The 21,146-nt window shown below is 38.7% G+C and overlaps 3 protein-coding genes across 3 annotated transcripts; 2 read left to right on the top strand and 1 right to left on the bottom strand.

Annotated features, from left to right (window-relative positions):
* Positions 1-7: 7 nt before the first annotated feature.
* On the bottom strand, positions 8-8,092 carry LOC125077711 (coatomer subunit beta). The gene is made up of 20 exons (XM_047689717.1): positions 7,930-8,092; positions 7,107-7,201; positions 6,652-6,881; positions 6,217-6,386; positions 5,848-6,055; positions 5,576-5,713; positions 5,266-5,464; positions 5,042-5,187; positions 4,789-4,929; positions 4,542-4,700; positions 3,861-3,973; positions 3,487-3,674; positions 3,162-3,334; positions 2,941-3,082; positions 2,687-2,830; positions 2,358-2,519; positions 2,042-2,187; positions 1,876-1,965; positions 1,530-1,682; positions 8-642 (listed from the first exon to the last, which is right to left on the bottom strand). The coding sequence occupies exons 2-20, from the start codon at positions 7,195-7,197 to the stop codon at positions 559-561; spliced, it is 2,877 nt and encodes a 958-aa protein (XP_047545673.1). The 5' UTR covers positions 7,198-7,201; positions 7,930-8,092; the 3' UTR covers positions 8-558.
* Positions 8,093-8,834: 742 nt separating this feature from the next.
* On the top strand, positions 8,835-13,717 carry LOC125077710 (E3 ubiquitin-protein ligase TM129). The gene is made up of 5 exons (XM_047689716.1): positions 8,835-9,437; positions 10,634-10,763; positions 11,077-11,331; positions 11,577-11,698; positions 12,923-13,717. The coding sequence occupies exons 1-5, from the start codon at positions 9,022-9,024 to the stop codon at positions 13,074-13,076; spliced, it is 1,077 nt and encodes a 358-aa protein (XP_047545672.1). The 5' UTR covers positions 8,835-9,021; the 3' UTR covers positions 13,077-13,717.
* A 4,820-nt stretch (positions 13,718-18,537) lies between these two features.
* On the top strand, positions 18,538-20,900 carry LOC125078002 (sodium channel protein Nach-like). Its single transcript, XM_047690137.1, has 9 exons — positions 18,538-18,635; positions 18,718-18,915; positions 19,097-19,366; positions 19,516-19,615; positions 19,794-19,961; positions 20,085-20,208; positions 20,302-20,407; positions 20,493-20,599; positions 20,758-20,900. Exons 1-9 carry the CDS (start codon positions 18,538-18,540, stop codon positions 20,898-20,900), a joined length of 1,314 nt encoding a protein of 437 aa, XP_047546093.1.
* The last annotated feature ends 246 nt before the right edge of the window (positions 20,901-21,146 follow it).

Raw genomic sequence — 21,146 nt, 5'->3', positions numbered from 1 at the left:
GTTTATATATCTAAGAAATATATTTAACAAAATGTATGTTTCATAATCATCACAAAGGCAGCATTTTAACTTACAGAGCTGACAAAATGGTTTATAATACAAATTAATTTGACATAAATATTTTTAATACCTATTATTAAAATGAAAAAAATATATTTCGGAATAGAACAATATAAATATCAGTTTATGCTTTAAAATATAAAAATTAGGGAAGTTACGAAAAATTTATCATCAAACAATGATTTAGAAAAATGGTCTCATCGCAACAACATCGACTCATTCGCTCAGAATTATCTTTATATTAATAATAATAATAATTTTCTAGTCCATAATATTAAGATATAGGATATTCCAATTCAACGAGCACAAAAATTTAACACGACAAAAATGAGTTACTATAATCTACTTTCTTTAATGATAGCGTTTTGCAAAGTTAAAAATATTTTCACTAAAAGTTTAGTCTTTCATTCCGTTTACACTTTGCACTAGTCGAATTGGAATAAAATAGACTATACAAAACTACGTAATCTATTAAGTGTCGCAGCTGACTTAGCTGACTCAGGCGGCGACGGTGGGCTCAGCCAGCTTCGGTGGGGACTTGTGCATCATGTTGATCTTGTCGCCCAGACTCAGAGCCATGCCCTGCAACCGCGGACACATCGCATTACATACAATTTTTTTATACTATAGGTAAGCGGGCTGAAAAGTGTGCTATCTGATGGTAAATGGTCACCACCGCCCATAGACATGTATGAAACATTCACCATTCTTTCATAACCAACGCACCACCAACCATGGCAACTATTATGTTATGGCTTTTGTGCCTGTTATTAAAATGGCTCACTCAACCTTCAAATGGAATGAACACAACAATACCAGTTATTGCTGTTTGACGGTAGAATATACGGTGATTGGTACCAACCCAAAATGGGTTGACACGAGGCCTTCCTACTCAGGAAGTACTAAGGCCTAAGTACTCTATGATTTACGCGACGTGCATTTAATATTATTGTGTGTGTGGGTACCTGCGTTTTGGCGCGGCCGCGCGCGTGTGTGTGGGTACCTGCGTCTCGGCGCGGCTGCGCGCGTGTGTGTGGGTACCTGCGTCTCGGCGCGGCTGCGCGCGTGTGTGTGTGGGTACCTGCGTCTCGGCGCGGCTGCGCGCGTGTGTGTGGGTACCTGCGTCTCGGCGCGGCTGCGCGCGTGTGTGTGTGGGTACCTGCGTCTCGGCGCGGCTGCGCGCGTGTGTGTGGGTACCTGCGTCTCGGCGCGGCTGCGCGCGTGTGTGTGTGGGTACCTGCGTCTCGGCGCGGCTGCGCGCGTGTGTGTGGGTACCTGCGTCTCGGCGCGGCTGCGCGCGTGTGTGTGTGGGTACCTGCGTCTCGGCGCGGCTGCGCGCGTGTGTGTGGGTACCTGCGTCTCGGCGCGGCTGCGCGCGTGTGTGTGTGGGTACCTGCGTCTCGGCGCGGCTGCGCGCGTGTGTGTGGGTACCTGCGTCTCGGCGCGGCTGCGCGCGTGTGTGTGGGTACCTGCGTCTTGGCGCGGATGCGCACGTGTCCGACGACGGGCGCGCCGGGCCGCTGCAGAGGCGTCTCGATGCTGAGGTTGGCGAGCGCGTCCTCGCCGAAGATGGAGCGCGCGTACAGGTTGGCCGCCATGAAGCCGCACTGGCCCGACAGCGCCTGACGCACCGCCGGTAGGGTTACCATTTGTATATTATAGTGGGAAGGCAGCTATCTGATGCCCTCAATGCCACGACGGCAGCAGATATACGTATATTAATTTTATTTATTATTTTAATTTATTACGTGAACCACATTATATATATACAAAGAAATATGTCGTAAACTCAACGTGTTTTCAATAATGACTCACCTTATCCGGCGTAAGACATTTCATGTTGGTAGATGCCAAGAGATGCTGTAAGTACTCCTTCAAGTCGGTGATATTCGTGTTAACGGACACCTGGAATACGGTGGCACATATACGAGCGTTACAATCAAAGTAAATAATTTTCGAGTGAAATCAGTCAGGAGCGCACCTTGTTCTCCCACTCGAACTCGGCCCACATGTGGCGGAAGTCGGCGTCGCTGCAGGCGGCGGGCTGGATGTAGTCCACGATGTCGATGTGGATGTCGTTGAGCACCACCACGCCGCGGTCCGTGCCGGCGCCCGACACCTCGTACACTGCGCCCGTGCCGGAATGCGTCATTACTGTCTCTTACTACATTATCTATTTGGACTACGCCTCAGATCATAGAGCAGTAACAAAGTTACAGTGTTATTGTAAAACGAAACTCTAGGTTTGCATTATCAAAACGATTGGATCCCATAAAGTGTAGCGCACGGTCCCTCACCGATGTTCCCGAAAATGATCCCGTTCTCCGTGGAGGCGACCTTGACGTGCGCGCGGATGGAGGCGAAGTCCCGCGGCGCCAGCACCACGCCCGCCGGCCGCTCCACCAGCCGCAGCTCGCCCAGCGTGGCCAGCTCCACCGTGCAGTTCTGCAGCGTGTCGTCTGCGAACGTTCGCACCGAGATTAGCCCATATGACTATAACTCGTATAACTGAGTCGTAGTTTACGTCATCAGTTATGAATATTAGCAATATGACATTCGAATATCATATAGTGAAAGTTTTTTTTTTTTTGTGAAAGTCGAATAAACAAAGTGAGGAAAAGCGCACCGGTCTGGTTGACGACGAGCACGTCGAGCACGATGTCGTACTGGTTGACGGCGACGATAGCCTCCGCGTACACCGGGTCCGAGAAGCCAGTCAGCTGCGTCACCTTCGACAGCTTGCCGCGCTCGGAGCTCGTCGTGCTGCGACCTGCGCACGTCGAGTTCAATATAAATGATATCATCGCGCCGGCCGAGACGGATTCGGAGGGCCGCAGTATTAAACGGAAATAAACGTATCACGTAGATGAGAACACGCACCCTGCAGCGCCTTGCTGAGCGACACCTCGAAGATGTCGTGGTGCTGCGTGGCCGCCGCGCCCGCCAGCGCCGCGAACGTGATGCCGCGCTCCACCTCCGCGCGCCGCGACACGCGCTCCGCCCCGCGCGCCGAGCGCTCCGCCTGCGCAGCGAGCCGGCAGTGACGTCACACGCACACGCACACACAACACGCGCACGCGCGCCCACGCGTGCACACTCACCTCCGAGTCGGGCAGCAGCGCGGGCGCAGCGCGCTCGGGCAGCGCCAGCAGCGCGTGCAGCGCGCGGCGCGAGGCGTGCAGCAGCGCTTCGCGCACCACGGGCGGCCGCGCCGCCGCCGCGCGCACGCACGTGGCGCCGTGCTGCGCGTCGTCCGCCGTCAGCCCGCCCGCGCCTGCGCACCGAGTGTCGCATATTAGTAGACGTCATTAGTCATAGCGTTTGTCGATTCGACCGAATACAGTTCCTCCGGTGGAACCGCTTCTCGTCGGCGCATCTGCAGAAATATAGTGTGTATCCCGATCGCCGGAGCCGACGGGTGCCGACCTTTGTTGATCTTGTGGTAGGCGAGCAGCGAGGCTGCGAGGTGCAGCGCGCGGTTGGCGAGGGCGGGCTCGCGCACGCGCAGCGACAGCTTGGCGAGAGCGGAGCACGCGCAGGCCGCGGTGAAGCTCTCCCCCTCGCGCAGAGCACTGCTCAGCCCGCCGACCTTGCTGTCGGCCGCAGTCGCCGCCCTGACGCAACACATTAGCATATTACTCCTCTGCAGAAAGTTCAACTCGTACCCGCCACTATGTACTCAGACATTTGTCGAATTGAGTCAATATTTATAAGCAAACCTTAATATCTAGTATCCCATTCGATCGATTGCTTTCCCGAACGAAAGTCATAGTCGCACGAAATTTATATCATTTACTTACTTAGGCAAATTAAAAGCGGATTGCGTAGCGTACGCGCCGTCGCTGGTGACGAGCTGCCGAGCGGGCGTCTCCTTCTCTTTCACACTCGGATTTTCTTGTGCGCCTTCCTCTTCCTGAGTAGTATTTTTTTGCAAATAAAATAATTATCTATCACTAAATTTACATCGTTCATAATAATCTAAGGTTTTAATTATAAGTCTAATTAGTTAATTAATTTTTTGCCTCTTCCTTCCGAATGTTAAATTGATTACGAAAAAAAAGGGGAGGTCAGTATTTAATCAAACACTCGCTAAACATCCTTTATAGATAAGGCTATTGATGAGACGAATTTACTAATCAAAGCTAATGTACGGTACAATGCAATTTGCAATTATGTATATGCAATTTTATAAAGAAACATTTAAATTCTGGGTAGGTAAGGACGCCTGGCCGCCAAACGGCAACACTTAGTATTGTTGTGTTCCGGTTTGAAGGGGGGTGAGTGAAACTACACAAGGGCTATAACATCTCAGCTGAAGGTTGATGACGCATTGGCGACAAAAAATAAGGTCAACACCTCTCACAGTACCCATGTCTATGGGCGGTGGCGCTCACCCACCATCAGGCCGGCCCACTGGCGGCCCGCCTACCTATAGTATGAAAAAAATGTGAATAAAACAAGCATCCCCGAGGGGCACTGACGGCGCGCGGCGCGGCGCTCGCCAGCGGCGGCAGCGCGGCGCCCAGCACGTCCAGCGCCGCGCGCGCGCTGTCGCCGCTCTCCGCGAACTCCGCCACCAGCCACAGCGCCGGCCGCGCGATCTTGCCCACGCGGATGCCGCTCACGGCCTCCAGCAGTTTCTGTGACAGGGACGCGGGGTTGAGGTTCACGCTGTACTCGAATCGTTGCAATCACGGAGAGGCTAACGAGACGGCGAGTCCCGCTCACCGAGTAGATGCGCGGGCGCAGGTCGGGGAACGCGTGAAGCGCGTGGCGCAGGAACAGCAGCACGTCCGCCGCCGCCGCCTCGCTGCCGTCGCCCAGCATCTCCAGCAGCGCCGGGGCCACCGTGCCGGCCACCTCCGGAAACTGAAGAGTTAAAATGATGATTAATTCGATCGGAGCAGACTCCCGGTCGTGTCTTTGAATGCAGACGGTTAAAAAATGTTCATATTTTGTAACATTAGAACGGGTACAGCACCTTGAGAGCGGCGCGGTGCATGGCCCGCACTAGCAGTTGGCGGTACTTGTCTGCGTCGTCGTGGTCGGCGAGCTGCGCACGCGCCGCCTCCTTGCGCAGCGCACCCACCAGCTCCTCGGCGTGTCTCGAACCGACGAGCTCTAGAGCTGCACACGAGCGAATCGCCGGTCAGTACGAGCGCGAGGACGAGGTGGGGAGGGAGAGGGGGAGGAGCGAGGCGTCACCGAGGTGCAGCGTGTGGCGGCGCACGTCGAGGTCGGAGGCGGCGAGCACGCGCAGCACGTCCATGGCGAGGTCGGGCAGCGCGCGCGCGCCCGCGTCCCCGCTGGCGGCGCGCAGCGCGCTCAGGCGCCCCACCACGATCAGCTTCACGTTGTTGTCGCTCTCCTTCACGATCAGGTCGATGTAGCACGCGGCGGCCGCCTGGGACGAATCGAGATCGATATTTTGGTGGTGGATATGAATTTGGCGAGCTCGGACCGAGATAAGGTTATTCGATGGGATACGAAATACTCATTCGAGCATATGGCCGACCTTGATCGCGGCTGGAGCGCAGGAGAGGGTGACGAGAGTTCCCGCCGCTTCGTATCGCACGGCGGCGCTGGGGGCGTTCAGCAGTCCATATACGGTACGTATGAACCGTGAACGTTCTGACGGATTCGCATGGCACACCTGAAAGATACCAACCGTAATATCAAATATTGAATACATGACTTATAAATGATAAAATACGTGTTAAAAAGTCAACTAATGCCGCTCAATATATATCGAATGCTCTTCTGCCGTGCCGGCGGAGCATCGTGCACCTTGTAGATGAGTTCCACGATGACGAGCTGCAGGATGTCCCCGAAGGCGTGCACGTGGTCGAGCCTCTCGGCGAGGTAGGCGAGTGCTCGCTCCTGCTCCGCGTGCAGCAGCATGAGGAAGGCGTTGCGCTTGCACGACATGTCCTGCTCGCCCTCCAGGAACGTGCCCACCAGCTCCGGCGCGTCCGGAATCAGGAACTCGAAGTTGCTGCACGAAGAATGTGACGAATCATACAAAATATTATAGTCACATGCTTACTGACAAACTTCAACAAAAATTTTTGCTTAAAATATATTATTTACATATATTCGTAAATTTTGGAAATTCATCTAAAGACAATACTTTATACAATATATAACAATGTTTACCGATAAATAGTAAATATGGCGAGAACCGCATTTCTCCTGACATATGAATGTCTGTGATCTAGACAAGCTCGAATGGCCGGCATTAGAGGCTCCAATAATTCTGGCTCCTTCAGCTTGCACAGAAACCGGAGTGTCGAGCCCCGGATAAACTCATTAGGATGTTGCAGATCCTACATAAAAAATAAAACATATTTATTACAATATATAGATAATTAATTTTAATAAAGGCATGATAATCCGCGCATATTGCTATATATTTCACACTGAATTGATTTTCAACGCAACACAACTTGGTTCTAAACATTTTCGTTTCATTTTAAATTACTTCATTATTTTAAAAATCTCTTGGAATTAGCCATTGGCCTGCATATTAGTTTTAATCGTTCTTCTTATTTAAATATAAAAAAAAATAAAGAATGCATTAATATAGTTTACCTTTCTATAAGCGTCACAAACTAAGATCATCTCTTGCAATAATTTGCCATCAGGAGAGGTCTTTGGTACAATCTCCCAGAAGATAAGTAATAACTTCTTAATTGTATGATCCTGTAGTGGCAGCACAAATCTGATGATTATCATCAACAGACCAGGAATTTTCTCACCGGAGAGTATGATGCTAATAGTCTTCTTAAGGGCTTCAATCTTTTTCTTTATATCACCCTTTTCTGTAAATATTTTTTCTAAAGTTTTGTATTATGACTCTTTTATATCTGTTATTCAATTTCATCCACTAGTTAAAATATGTGAATCAAATATTGAAAGTAAAAATATATTTGACGAGTACTCTCTACAACACAAGCTCATAATTTACACACTTTTGATAATGTTAACAGCAGTATTTAATAAAAAAAAAACATGTGTGTAAAATTCATTTTTGAATAAGAATATACCTAGGTCAAGCTTCAGTTGCATTTCATTGTGTGGTTCCGAGTCTGTCGGAAAGTTTATAAGGGTATAACAAGGCTGCTCTACTCCCGCCATGTTACTAAAACAAAATCACACTGTTAACGTCAATTACAATTATATTATTTCAATTAAAATCATCCTCAACTGTATTTGTTTATTTCGCAAATAACAGTATTATAATATATAAGTATAAATAAAATATATTCAATAATTCCCAGCTGCAAGATAGCGTACCTTATACTACTATAATTTCAAATTAAAATTAATTGTAATTATTACACTTAGCAATATGTAGTGTGATTTGATTTTTCTTAATATATTTCTTTTCTTTTTTTTATGACGAAAAGTTGGATACTAATAATTCTAACAGTTATTTCTTATATGTCACTTATTTGTAATGGTATATTGAAAAACTTTTAGAATGTTCAAATCTCATCTGGTTAATGATGCATCACCAGTTATTATGTGTAAAGAATAATTAATATTTAAAAATAAACAATTTTGATTTTATTATTACTATTTAATACTATAAATAATACCGATAAATAATTTGTTTTTTTTTATATTTATTTTTTTTTATATATATATGTATAGTATGTATTACCGTGCGTGAATATTCGTCGACAATCTTTGTCTGTTTGTATAAATGTGTATATATGTATTTAAGAAATAAAATTGTCTATAGCTGGAGTAGATTTAGCATTACAATTTAAGTGAACACTTTTTTATAATTAATCAAAAGTAAATGACTTAAACATAATTTTAACATCTTATCTCATCGGCGTCGATGATTAATTTCAGTTTTACCTTTAAAGTACACGTCACTGATGTTTAATTGTATGCTTAAAAGAGCAGTTGCTTGATGGAATATAGTAAATAGCCTTATTAACAGATATAAATATATATTATGATGAAATTTAACCAATATTATTATTTAATACGTGTCCACATTTCCACATCGAAATTGACATGTCACAAGTGTCAACAGATTGATGTTTCGTTTCGAATTTTGACATCTTACCAATAACGTTGTCACTTAGTCGATACAAGTTTTTAGTATCGATTAAAAATTCTTAATTTTTTCTTTTAATCATTTATCTATCTTTCCTTTCTAGATCGTCGGCGTATTTAAACAATGTTATCGTTTTCCTCAAAATAAAACCGACTTTAAACTTTCCTTTTTAAAAAGTCTAATAATTTAACCAGCTTAAGAATTATAATTAATTAATTATAATAATTATATTAATTTATTAAAGACATAGAATATTATATACTTTTTTTATATCTTAAAGTGGTTGTTTTTTATGATTATAATATAACGTAATATATAATAATAAATTTAAATACGTTTTAAGACCATTTAATTTGTTATGATTCGCTTATCACCTTTATGTAAAAGTATGAAGTTAACTCTAAGAAATGTATAATCAAGTAAGCAAAAAGTTATGATTAAGAGCTAAAAAGATACGAGATTTAGATATAGAGCTTGTCGGTCGTGAAACATTGAAAGATCAAAATATATAGTGTAGATATTGGGTATAGATTCGATTACTTTGCGTTAAACAAAATAAACAGGCACGGAATTTTTCATCATATAGATTTTAAATCGATATTAAAAAGCCTTTGATTCTGACAGATGCTTTTAATTCTTGACTCGTTGGTTGTTTGTATTTGGCTTTTGACATTATAAGTCAAAATCAGTTTACCTTAGTGTCATTTTCAGTTGTGTCTTGTGTGCAAACTGTAAAGCTGCAAAATGTGTGCATCCTTCACAATAAAAATAAATAGAGACATCGATCAATACATTTGCATTGCTCAGTAATTCTTTTCACCTTACCAACCTACGCAGTACGCACAGTCTATTTAAGCACGGGAAATTGCGCACAGTGATTTTTCATAATGGATATCTTAATCACTCTATTTTATATTCTTTTTTCGATTTGTGTTGTATATCCTCCCGCTGAGTTTGTTTCCGCCGGTTTTACTATAGCTCAACTTTTCGACAATTGGCTTGGCTCCGAAAACACGAATTTTATTGGATATCATATGAAGAGAACAACTATAACTGTTTTAATACATTCGATGCTGCCAGCTGGGTATCTCGCAACACTCTGGTGCGGTGGTGTGCGTGGAGAGTGGATGCTATCGGCTGCAGCCGCTGTATTGATAATCCCATTTTACATGGGGTACAAAATGGTCAGGTGGTGGGAATATGACAAGAGTAAGCACCCAGTTGTAAAAGCTTTACTACCTTACGTGACACCAGGAATCGATTGGAGAGTCGTGGCATCCAACTTCAATGTGGAGTTTCGAAGGTATTATATTTTACCATAGGTCAGGTATGGCACATAACTAGATCTACTAGATATACTGATGAATTAGCAAACTATTGTATTTGATTCATTTACTTAGAAAGATTTCATAGAGGTTGATAATTCAAGAAGAATTTCCCGAAAGAAGAAGAATTATCAGCTATGAAAAGATTTCACAGGTGATAGGGCTTTGTGCATTATAATCTGGGTATATTACATTACTTAGTAGACAGTGTAACTACAGGCACAAGGGACGTAACATCTATGGTTAACAGTTCTAAGTAATACCTGTGTCTATGGGCAGTGGTGATTACTACCATCAGATAAGCCAAAAGCCTGTCAGCCTTACAAAAAGTATGTATAAATTTGAAAATAATATACATTAAGCAAATGACAATAAAAATTGTGACACCAAGATAAAATATGAGAATAAGTTTAAATTTCTTTGTCTGTTTTGGTGTCACCAAATAACATCATAAATATTTATTATTTTTATACTATAAAATTAGAACCTTTTGCTATTCCTGTACACTCAGACAAATCTACATATTCACAATTCTGTCAGCTTAGAATTTTTTATATGGTTTTGAGTTAGGCTTATAAAAGTTATTCACAATAATAACATAAAACATGAATTAAATTCAGAATTTCCCAAAGTAGATCTTGTTAAGTTTACATTTAATATTTCAATAGTTGTAATGTGGATTTGTTGGATTACAGATAAAATATTGAAACAAAAAACACTTGTAGACTTTTCTCAAAGAATGTTTGCCCATTTATGAGTAAATATCAAATAAATGTATCATTTGATGCATCTCTGATATTTTAGTCAGTGCATGCCATACAGGCACCCTAAAGTTTTTTTATGATGTAAACAGCTTTACTTTATACTTAACATCTTTATCAAATAACGAAATAAACAGCTTATAAGAGGTTAAAATCTCAGTCAATGATATTGCATCAAGTCAATTTTGTATTATTCTTCTTGTGATTGGAAAAGATATACATAGGCTGCCTTTCTTTTTTATAAACTCTTGTAATATGTTCAGCAGTTTAGTGCTATGCTTGTGTTTGAATTTGTTGATGATTGTAAAAACAGTATTTAGTATTTTTTATTAATTATTTTATTATTACTTTTACAAATTTATAATATTTAAATTTTTTATTTATACAATAATAAGTAAATATTACAATTTCAGTGTGGATAAAGTATCTATCACATTAAGTGCGACCAGCAAATTTGTTGTTACTCACTCGTGGCTTGTTAAAGTAACTCAATATGGAATAAACTTGGTGAAACAGAGAGACTGTGCGTTGGTAGCGACTGCGGTGAGTATTTTAACTATTTTTTATTGCATGTTTAATACAGTAGTGTAGATGTGGTGTTGTAAGACCTGATAGTGAGGTTACCCTCGGGACTATAGATAGATAATCACAGTGAAATCAAAGACAAAAGTACACAGTTACAGACCTCTTCTTATGTTGTCTATGCACAACCCACCTCAGGATTTTGGATGGTATGCCCCTTGTGCTTGTAATAACACTGAGATTATTAATGCTATGGAGTAATTGTAATGGTAAATTTTGAATTACTAATTGTTCTTTATTTATTTATGAATAACAGTTTTATTAATTGTTACAGACTGACAGCCACAACTTATCAACATCGGGTGAGGATGAAGTACAATATGTCAATATAGAAGCGATCCCATCAAGGGATGACATCAAAAAGTTCACATTTAGGATTTCGACAACGTCTCTGAGAGACTTACAACCAAGATTAGACAGAGCGATACGAGTCCCTGAGCATATATCTTTGCTGCCCACACTAATTGAGAGATTTGTAGATGTTTTCAAACAGCATGTTGAGCAGAATCCTGTTTATCAAATTGATCAGGTAAATCTATAAACATTTTACTACTTTTATTACTTAATTAGTTAGTAGTCCCCATTCGTCATTTCAAGATGGCTCTCTTAAGTTATTTGTTTTATCGATTGTGTGTTATTAAACCATCTACTTAACCTTATTATCTTTAGGGACGAAATAAAACGAGAGCGAGAATGAGCATCTGCGATCTGCCAACATTCTACGATCTGTTCGTTAAATTGGCCAAATCGAAATTATTTTTAATTTGTAACTAGGAAGTGGAGCTATGCATCGGATGCATGCAAAACCCGGCTGATGTAAAGTTGGATCGTCGCTGCGTCCCGCCGCCTCCGCATATCGAGGACGAGCACTTGCCGTGTCAACAATGCAATTGCAGGTAATATCATTAAGATACACTTTCATAATTTAGTGTTGTCAGCATAGCAGACAGTCCTCCTCTCTGGTGACATTACATTACATTAGCAGCCTGTAAATTTCCCACAGCTGGGCTAAGGCCTCCTCATCCTTTAAGGAGATGGTTTGAAGCATATTCCACCACACTGCTCCAATATATACACATGTGGTGTGGTGGGTGTGGTGGTATACACATGTGGCAGAATTTCGTAGAAATTAGACACATGCAGGTTTCCTCACGATGTTTTCCTTCACCGCCGAGCACGAGATTAATTATAAACACAAATTAAGCACATGAAAATTCAGTGGTGCAGCCTGGGCTTGAACCCGAAATCATCGGTTAAGATGCACGCGTTCTAACCACTGGGCCATATCGGATATCCAGTGTTGCTGGAATACACGTGACGGTTTTTATTTCTACTTCAAATTAAATCGCGTAAATAGTAATTAGTATAGATTTTTTTTAATTAGTTTCGTGGGATTTTGCTTACCCTGTAGTATAATAATATTATATTAACGGGTCAACCTTTTATCAATCAACTTACATAAATTGTCGTCGCTGTATGATTGTAGCGAATATGACGACGACTCGTTAACACTTATGAGGTCTCGCACGTTTGCTCGCGTGACCAAACATTTTATTAATGGCATATATTGTTATAATATGCCGAGTGCCAATACATAGGTATTGGCAGTATAGTCTATATAAGTGAAATAACAGTTTCTTTGAACTAGTAAGGCTATGTAACGATCGTGCAAGTGGTCACCGTGACCCTATAGGGACCGGCGCTGTAAAACATATTTACAATCACAATGAAAGTAAGATATTACGCCAATGATTACCATGACTAACTTGCACTTCAAAGGGGAACCCGGCATTTTAAAATAATTTACATAACGTAACTTGATTGGTGTAAAACTATAATAACAGAGTTTCTTGTCGGTGTATCTCGTAAGAATTGTCATTCAAAACGTTTTTTTTTATCTTAAAAAATTACGACTAAAATCAGCAACCAGCACTCACTATGCGAACTCCGAAAAAACTTATCACAATAAGTTAACTATAGCTAGGGTAACATAGGAAACCTTGAAAAGTCACAAATTCTGGTCAGGCCCTGTCCAATGAAACAAAAAAACTCATTGTACCATATAATAACGCGGGAGAGCACACTGTCGTCACTCGTCATCCTCGTGATGCAATACGCAGGGTGCTGTGGTGCACGGCGTGCATGGCGCGCTGGTGGGTGGCGCGCGCGGGCGGCCCGCCGGCGTCGTGGCTGGCGGCGCGCGGCTCGTGCCCCGTGTGCCGCGCGCCCTTCTGCCTGCGCGACGTGTGCCCCGCGCGCCGCGCCGCCTCGTGACGCCGCGCCCGGCCGCTCTCCAAGTTTAACCATTCGGTGAACGTTTATACTATAGTGCTCGTCTCCTGCGCGCTGTCTTTAGCGATATGTTTTGTCCAGCTTCCTTAGCGATTTTACCACTTCTCTGAGTGAGTGCCGATCGAAGATTGGGTCTCTCCTCGGTCTATTTCATTTTTAGAAGTTTAAATATGTGTATTTAAACAAACATTTATAAATGTCTGATTACCATTAGTATCTTATTGGTATTTCAATTTTTCAGCGTATTATTGTCGTTTGTAGAACGTGTCGTAGCTAATAAATTTTGAAAACGAATGTGCATGGTTCACACTTGTGAGTGAACGATTGACAGGTGTGACATTGACTTAGGTATACACTGTTAGGATGTATTAATCGTATTATGCTGTAACGACTGTAAGACTAATCCCCCCGTCGAAAGAATTACTTACCTATAACAATGTCAAGGTTTTTTACAGTTGGCAGATAAACTATTTTCTAATGTAAAAACAAGTAGTGTTTGAATATATTTTTGAAAAATGTTAAATAAATGTAATCGTGTAGGTAGTGTGTTACGGCTACAAATATCAATTTGATGTTATAGTATAACAGTCAGCACGAGGCGTGAGCATAGATGAACATATTTGATTGATGATGATTGGTCCGTCAGTAGATGACAAGCATCTACTGACGGACCAATCGCGTGCAGCTTCGGCGCTCTACTGAGACCGAGAAATGTACTGCTGCGCAAGTTTAGGTTATGCTCACGACTCATGCCGCTTACTATATAATACCTATAGACAATTTGTAGAATAATTTTATTAATGGAAAACTGAATGTGATCAAAAAAAAATATAAATGTAATGTTTATGAAATGTCCGTAGTATTTTATTATTCGATGTTATAATATTATACTCGGTGTTAAAATTAATATTAGAATAATATACGATCTATTTATCCGAAACTTAATATTATATAAAGTTATTTTTTCACATTTAACGATTGTTATCTACACTAAAATAAGTACACGGCTATTGACAGACACGAAATAAAACAAAATAACATTAGAATCACAAAAATAGTTTTCTATGTTGTCTTGGGTCTGGGTGTATGTGGTACCGTCGTTACTTCTGATTCACCATGACACAAGTGCTTTAGCTACTTACTTATTGGGATCCGAGTAATGTATGTGATGTTGTCCAATATTTATTTATTGAATCACAAAAATGGAGGGCGTGAGTAATATCACCAATGACAATGATGATGATGACGTCTGCTGTCAAATATTATCGAATCAAAGACAATGATATTTAGGCATAGATAATATTACTACTTTAGTAATTGGTATATTCCTAACAATCACAAAAAAATATATATTGAGTTTCTGAGCAGAGAGTGAAGGGAACGCTACAATTCGCGTTTCGTATGAACATGATTAGGGCGAAACGCAAGAACGGACATTATATTACAACTTGAACAAATATCTCAATGGAATACTTTTTTATAGTTGTATGTCCACGAGATGTAATACATATAATACCCTATAATAATATGTAGCAGATATATTTATTTAATACATTTTACTTTCATTAACTTTTAAAGCAACATTACAAGAATGTTGAAATAAAACTAGTTTTTAACGGATTTAATCGCGTATATTAATTATTTTAACATCCCGACGTTTCGAGCACTTTGCAGTGTTCGTGGTCACGGGCAGACACGTCACTTTAAATTTTTCACGTTATTTAATTGCTGTTATTGATTGATTTGTTATTTAGTAAAATATAAGAACTTGTTAACGGCTACAAAAAATATACCACTCATGTTGATTTAAATTTATACCAAGCTCAGGAGACTGAGACTTTAATAATTGTAATTCCTTGATATTTTTGTAAAATACGAAAAATCTCTTTACCGATAACAGCTTAAGGAAGTGAATAATATCATGTCACTATACAATGTATTTAAAATATTCTAATTTACAAAAACAACGATGAACTAAAATTAATGATAACAATTTAAAAGCACTTGTTATCATTCAGCGTGTAGTTCCGCCGCTCTACATCGACGCGCTATCTCTCCTACCACGAAACAAAGCGACCTATAGTTCAGATCGCGTCCCTAATCCTTCGCAACAGTAGGGCTGTTAGCGACATCAATAAGATTGATTTTACAACTAAATATATTTAGGTATATATGTGAAATATTTAGTGGAGCGCCTTGGGGGTGAAATTAATGATGATGGTGTCCTGACCGATTTCGGTCACGCTCTCCAATCTCAATTGAGATCAGCAGGACATACGCACACGAGTTTGTGCTCTATTCACTCACTCTCATAATCCAATAAGTCGGCAAATCCGACATGACCGGTAGTTCAGGTCTTAGACCAACGGGTTTTCGCACTTTCCTAGGCACGAAGACACACTTCCAGGCTTCATTGAGAATTTTTCGACAGAAAAATCCAATAACCATTTATCGGCCCGACCTGGGGTTTGAATCCAAAACGTCTTTATCGGCTTTATATCTGGCCGGTAGACCAACGAGGCAGTTAGATACACGAAGTACGATGTACAACTATTTACACATAGTCTACTGTCACAATTAACGAATTAAAAGGTTGAAAGCTATTGACGTGCTCTTCATGATACAAATAAATATACTATGGCCATAACATAGTTCAACCGATCAGATTTCTAAGAATTTACGAAAATTACCGCACTGTTTATTTGAAACTAACCTTAAAGCCTGGTTATAAGTAAATTATTTGTATTTATTTTTATTTATTTAAATATTTTATTGTCTACCACAAAGTTAATGGGCGGATTTAATGCCTGAAGGCATTCTCTGCCAGTTAACCTTTAGGTCAAACAGAAAACCATGAAGGCGGTCATTAAAAACGAATTAACAATATATAACAATATATGCACATATTTATATAAAACTACATAAAAAACACATATACATACATATCCATATAGCATCTATAAAATAAATATTGGTCTATACTGTCTATCGTAAAAACATATATGTATAGTATAACAATAGTTAATTTAATAATAATAGTGCATGACAGAAGTCACAAGAGCTAGGGGCTTTCTGACAATATGTGCTCACGTAGACGAGTTTTAAAAGTAAATTTAGAGGTAGCTTTTCTAATATATTCGGGTACTTTGTTCCATAATCGGACAACTTGAACGGAGTAGGAATTAGAGACGAAACCGGAAGTGTGAGTAGTGACAGAAAGAAGGTAAGAATTCTTAGAACGTAGTTGACGATTGTGGTTATCACAAAGAAATTGAATTTGCCGTTCCAATAATCGGGAGAGAGAGGATCAAAGAGAATAGAGAAAAGAGATGAAAGTAATCTGAAGTCTCTACGTTGTCGAATTGTGAACCATTTTAGTTTATCACGAGACTGAGAGGTATGGTCGAACTTACGAAGACAGAAAATGAAACGCAAGGAATTATTTAAGAGGATCGTCTCTTAAGTTTATCCAGTTGATTTTCGTTGAGATCGTAATAACATACGTCTGCATAATCAATTATGCAATTTATTTCTACATGGTAGACAAATATTTAAAATTAAAAATAAATAGTATCTTTGTTTCTTTTTTGCAAAATATTTTTCTAGATATTTAATTTGAGTTAATATCTAGTAAAAGGGCCCCAAATTCATGTGTGCCCAAGGACCCCAACACAGCTTGAGATGGCTCTGGATCCGACGACAGTGTAAATGAAACTTATGACTTCGCGAACAAAATTTGATTCTATAAAAATAGATTATATTTCAATAAACTTGTGATTTCATAGTAAATAAATATTCTCATAACCTTACGCGACACATTTATTATACCATCTTACGTTATATAGTGACATGAAATGATCGTATTTGCACGATAACTTTGCAAGGTGATTTCCATCTCGATCTTCTCGTCCGACGTTGAAGCAATTTTATCGGATTATTTGATGTAACACAAAATTGATTGACCAGGACAACCACGGAACACTTATCTGTGACGTCTGGTACGCATAAAAGCTTTATTTTTTGTTATTGATATTATTACTTTTGTAAATATATTTTCGGGCGTTATGTGTGTTTATTCTGTTTACCGACTGTCCAAATACTATTGTTTTATTTTTTCTTTATTAATTTTTTTGCGGACAGGTAAATGGACCGTCTGATTATGCCACTGCCCTTAGACATTGGCAATTTATGAAATTTTGACCATGCCCCATGACCATTTTGTTAATGCGCCACCAACCTTGGGGATAAGGTGTTGACCCTTGCGTTAGTTACACTGGCTCACTCAAACTTAATATCGGAACACAACAATACTACGTATTGCTGCTTTGCGATAATAGGTATATATGACGAGTGGGTGGTATCTTCCCAGACGGCCTCGCACAAAGTCCTACCACCAAGTAAAAGGTATCAAACGTTGTAAATGGTCACAGAGAATACTTTATTTAAATATTTGCATTCACATTCCAATGTATAGTGATCTCACACTTGACAAAATTGAATGTTAATTCATATGAGTTACTTTATATTTGTAATTAAATATTCATTACATTATGTAGCACATTCTATTATTGTAATAAGAAATTATATTGTTTTCGAATAACGTCCAAAATCTTTTAACAAATTTTGCCTAGCAACCAAAGTGTAACTTTTATAAAATTATGCAAATAAAGGAATTAAAAGCGAATATTATTTATTTTTTATTTCATGTTTACCCATCTCGTGGTTACCGTTCGACTTATTTCATGAAACGTTTAACTTTATATTAAATTTGATACGACATAAAGCAATTTTAATGTCAAACTATTCATGTTATCAAATTAGTTAAGATATTATTATTTTACCACGACGATATATAGCTTATTCCAATGGAAAAAGGAAAAAAGATAAACAAACCATAGATTTACGTATTGCATGCGATTTGCTTATAACTCAGCTATATTGTACACTTCTAAGAGTTTATGATTAATATATTTTTATTGATTAAACAACACTATTACACTTCAATTATTTCCACTTTAATTTTAGTCCTAAAATTATAACAGTTTCGAACTGCATTTAAGAAATAAATATGCATTTATTATAATAATACTTATTAGCGTGAATATGAAATCGAAAGTATGCAGCAAAAAAACCTAGTATAAACTTAATTACAATATAAGGTCACGCAAACAAGTCACTACTAAACTAAACTAGTAAACACATCAACAGTTAATCGATCATAATTGCCACTTGATAGTGATCGTTAATTACAGGCTTTGATGATAGCCATCTATGAACTTGTAAAATTCTATAGACATTAGCCGCTATTATTTACCATTGTTTAATTCGTATACCGCACTCACGAGTTTCACTCCAAAGCGTAAATTGCTACAAAAATCTAAGACTTTCTTTCAGAGAAGAATTATTTATTTGACTTGACAGTTAATTGCAAAAATATACCAAAATGAAGCAGTCGGCGTGCAGTCATGCAATGCGACAATTCTATCAAACTACAACCCTACACGGGTTCAAGTATTTATGTTCTAAGTATTATGCTGATCGGTGAGTATAGTTTGTAAGAATATCATTTTAGTTCCCATTTTTGTTAATTGAGCTTACGTTTCATTGCATCTTCATTTTGTAGCATTGGATGGCTAATTTGCTGCTGTGCCAGCGCATGTTGTGCCGGTGTTCTTTGTGCTGTGCTATGGGAACGTTTCCTAGAAGTACCTGCGCTACTGACTCTACACGATTTACGTGGTCAGGAAGACGCAGTGAAAATGCCACTCGTTGCAGTTTGCCCTCCGGCTGAAACTATTGCGTATTTATTTCAGAAAAAACTGTAAGTTCTTGTCATATTTATTCTATATTAGACAACGTGCCAATGCTTATTATTTATTATGTATCTGTCTACCAAAGTATCTATATATTTATTAATTAGTTATTTATTACTTAGTTATAGATGATATTGATATTAAAACCTAAAAATAACTTGCTTAAATTCCCCATATCTCTGTGACTAGGTTAATAAATACAAACGTCACAGATCGTCTCCAAACTATTTTAAATCATGTACTTCGAAGAAAAGACACAAACAAGGAGCATCTTGTTATATTAGAAGAAATTCTTTTCAAAAATAATTTGACTTTACCTGAAGCTTTAATGCAAGTCATGCCTCCATGTCATAGTATAGTCAAAAACTGTCGCTGGCAATCCAGCATGATACCTTGTGGGAAATTGTTTGAAAGGGAGTTAACTGAATGGGGCGTGTGCTGCTTGTCACGACCTAAGAAGTAAGTATGATTTATGTAATAGTTTAATTAAATTAAAATGAAAATATTCTTTATTGAAATGGGCTCATAAAATCAAAACATGAATGTTCATGTTACAGTATTGACTTTAAATTGTATTTAAAATAAATACGTTTTATTTAAATCTCTAGATTAAAAATCGCAGAAAGTCAAATTTCTCGATTAGAAGCAAAAAGAAAGCTTCAAATTGCAGTTCAATGTTCTGATCAACCGACTTTAAATGGTTGCGAGGTGAGATAAAGTTATTCATTATAGTGATATTTTACTTATGGGTAATCCTATATGTATGTCTTCTAATATATAATTAAAAATATAGATAAGCATGAGAATTATGAACAAATATAAAGATAAAATATTATAATTTCCAAATTATTACAAAATAACCGAAAAAAATTATAAAATATTTCAGTTTTACACGAAGTTTAACGGCGAAGAATGGGTAGAACCCATGACCCTGAGTCCTGGCTATAATTATCTCGCTCAGATGACTTTTACGTCTGTAGTGGACAGCGATCCTGATAAACTTGTGGAGGGAACTTGCAGTACTGCGGATGGATATTCGAAAAGTCGATGTTTGGTCAGACATATTATGAGATTATATTCTATTTATTACATTTAAATAATAACCTAATATTTTCAGTACTGCGCCGTGTTAATATTGATAAAGTGTATTAATAAAAAATTAAAAAAAACGTTTTAGCTAAAATGTAAGGAGAAGTCATGTGGTTGTTCAGATCCGTTGCGAAGTAAAAGCCGAAATGAAGATAGTGTTCCTCCACCGTGTCTTGTGACACAAATGAGTTGTTTAAGACGATTTAATTTTGGTAAAAGATTAAGAATTATCTATATATTGTGTGATTCAGTAACACATATAATGATACCTATTAATTCTTATTAATATATTAATATTTTTACAGAAAATATTACTTGTAAATGTTTGCCATCTTGCAAAAAGGTATCTACATTCTTAGCTTTAGAATCGAGCCCTATGAATGCTTTTAAATATACTCATAACGAAATATAGTAAGTTATTTTACACACAAAAAATATAATAAACATATATGTATATATTAATAAAAATATATATATTTATAAATCATATTTTTAGTGCTGGCTTAAACGAAACTACAAGTTCTGTTCTCCTTATATCAATAAGGATTAGTGGATCTAGAATATTTGTGGTGAATCCAACAGAAACTTGGATTACTTTGCTGTGTGAGTCATTCATTACCTTTCCCACATATCAAGCGAATAATAGCTATATAAGTACTGGTATTCTTGTTACTTATTCACCTTTATTGAGTATTTAATAATAATTTAAATATTTCGTGACATTTATTTGTAAAATGTGGTAAATTATAATTTTTTTACAGCATCTCTAGGTGGAGTATTTAATATGTTTCTTGGAGTCGGGCTTTTTAGTGCCTTAGAAATTTTATTTCTTTTGTTTGTACGATTACCGATTGCAATACGCAGATCTACTGAAATTCAAATTCCATCCAGCATAAATAACTAGTACTGCTTAATAAATAGTTAAATAGTAGGTATATAGTTAGCTAATTGTTACACGTTGTAGAAAAAAAACTGCTTTAGTCCAAAATGTATTTAGTGCTAATATATATACATCGATTTTGTTATCTAACACCAATAGTTAAACAAAAATTTACACATAATGAAAAAAATCTAATTTAAATAATACAAGATAATGAAGATATGTTAGTATGGCAACTAAGAGTAGAACTCTCTAATTTTGAGACTTGTC

The sequence above is a fragment of the Vanessa atalanta genome, chromosome 4 (assembly GCF_905147765.1).
Source record: "Vanessa atalanta chromosome 4, ilVanAtal1.2, whole genome shotgun sequence".
NCBI classification, from domain to species: Eukaryota; Metazoa; Arthropoda; class Insecta; order Lepidoptera; family Nymphalidae; genus Vanessa; species Vanessa atalanta.
The sequence above is the reverse complement of the archived record's forward strand: the minus strand, read 5'-3'. Positions and strand labels throughout refer to the sequence as shown.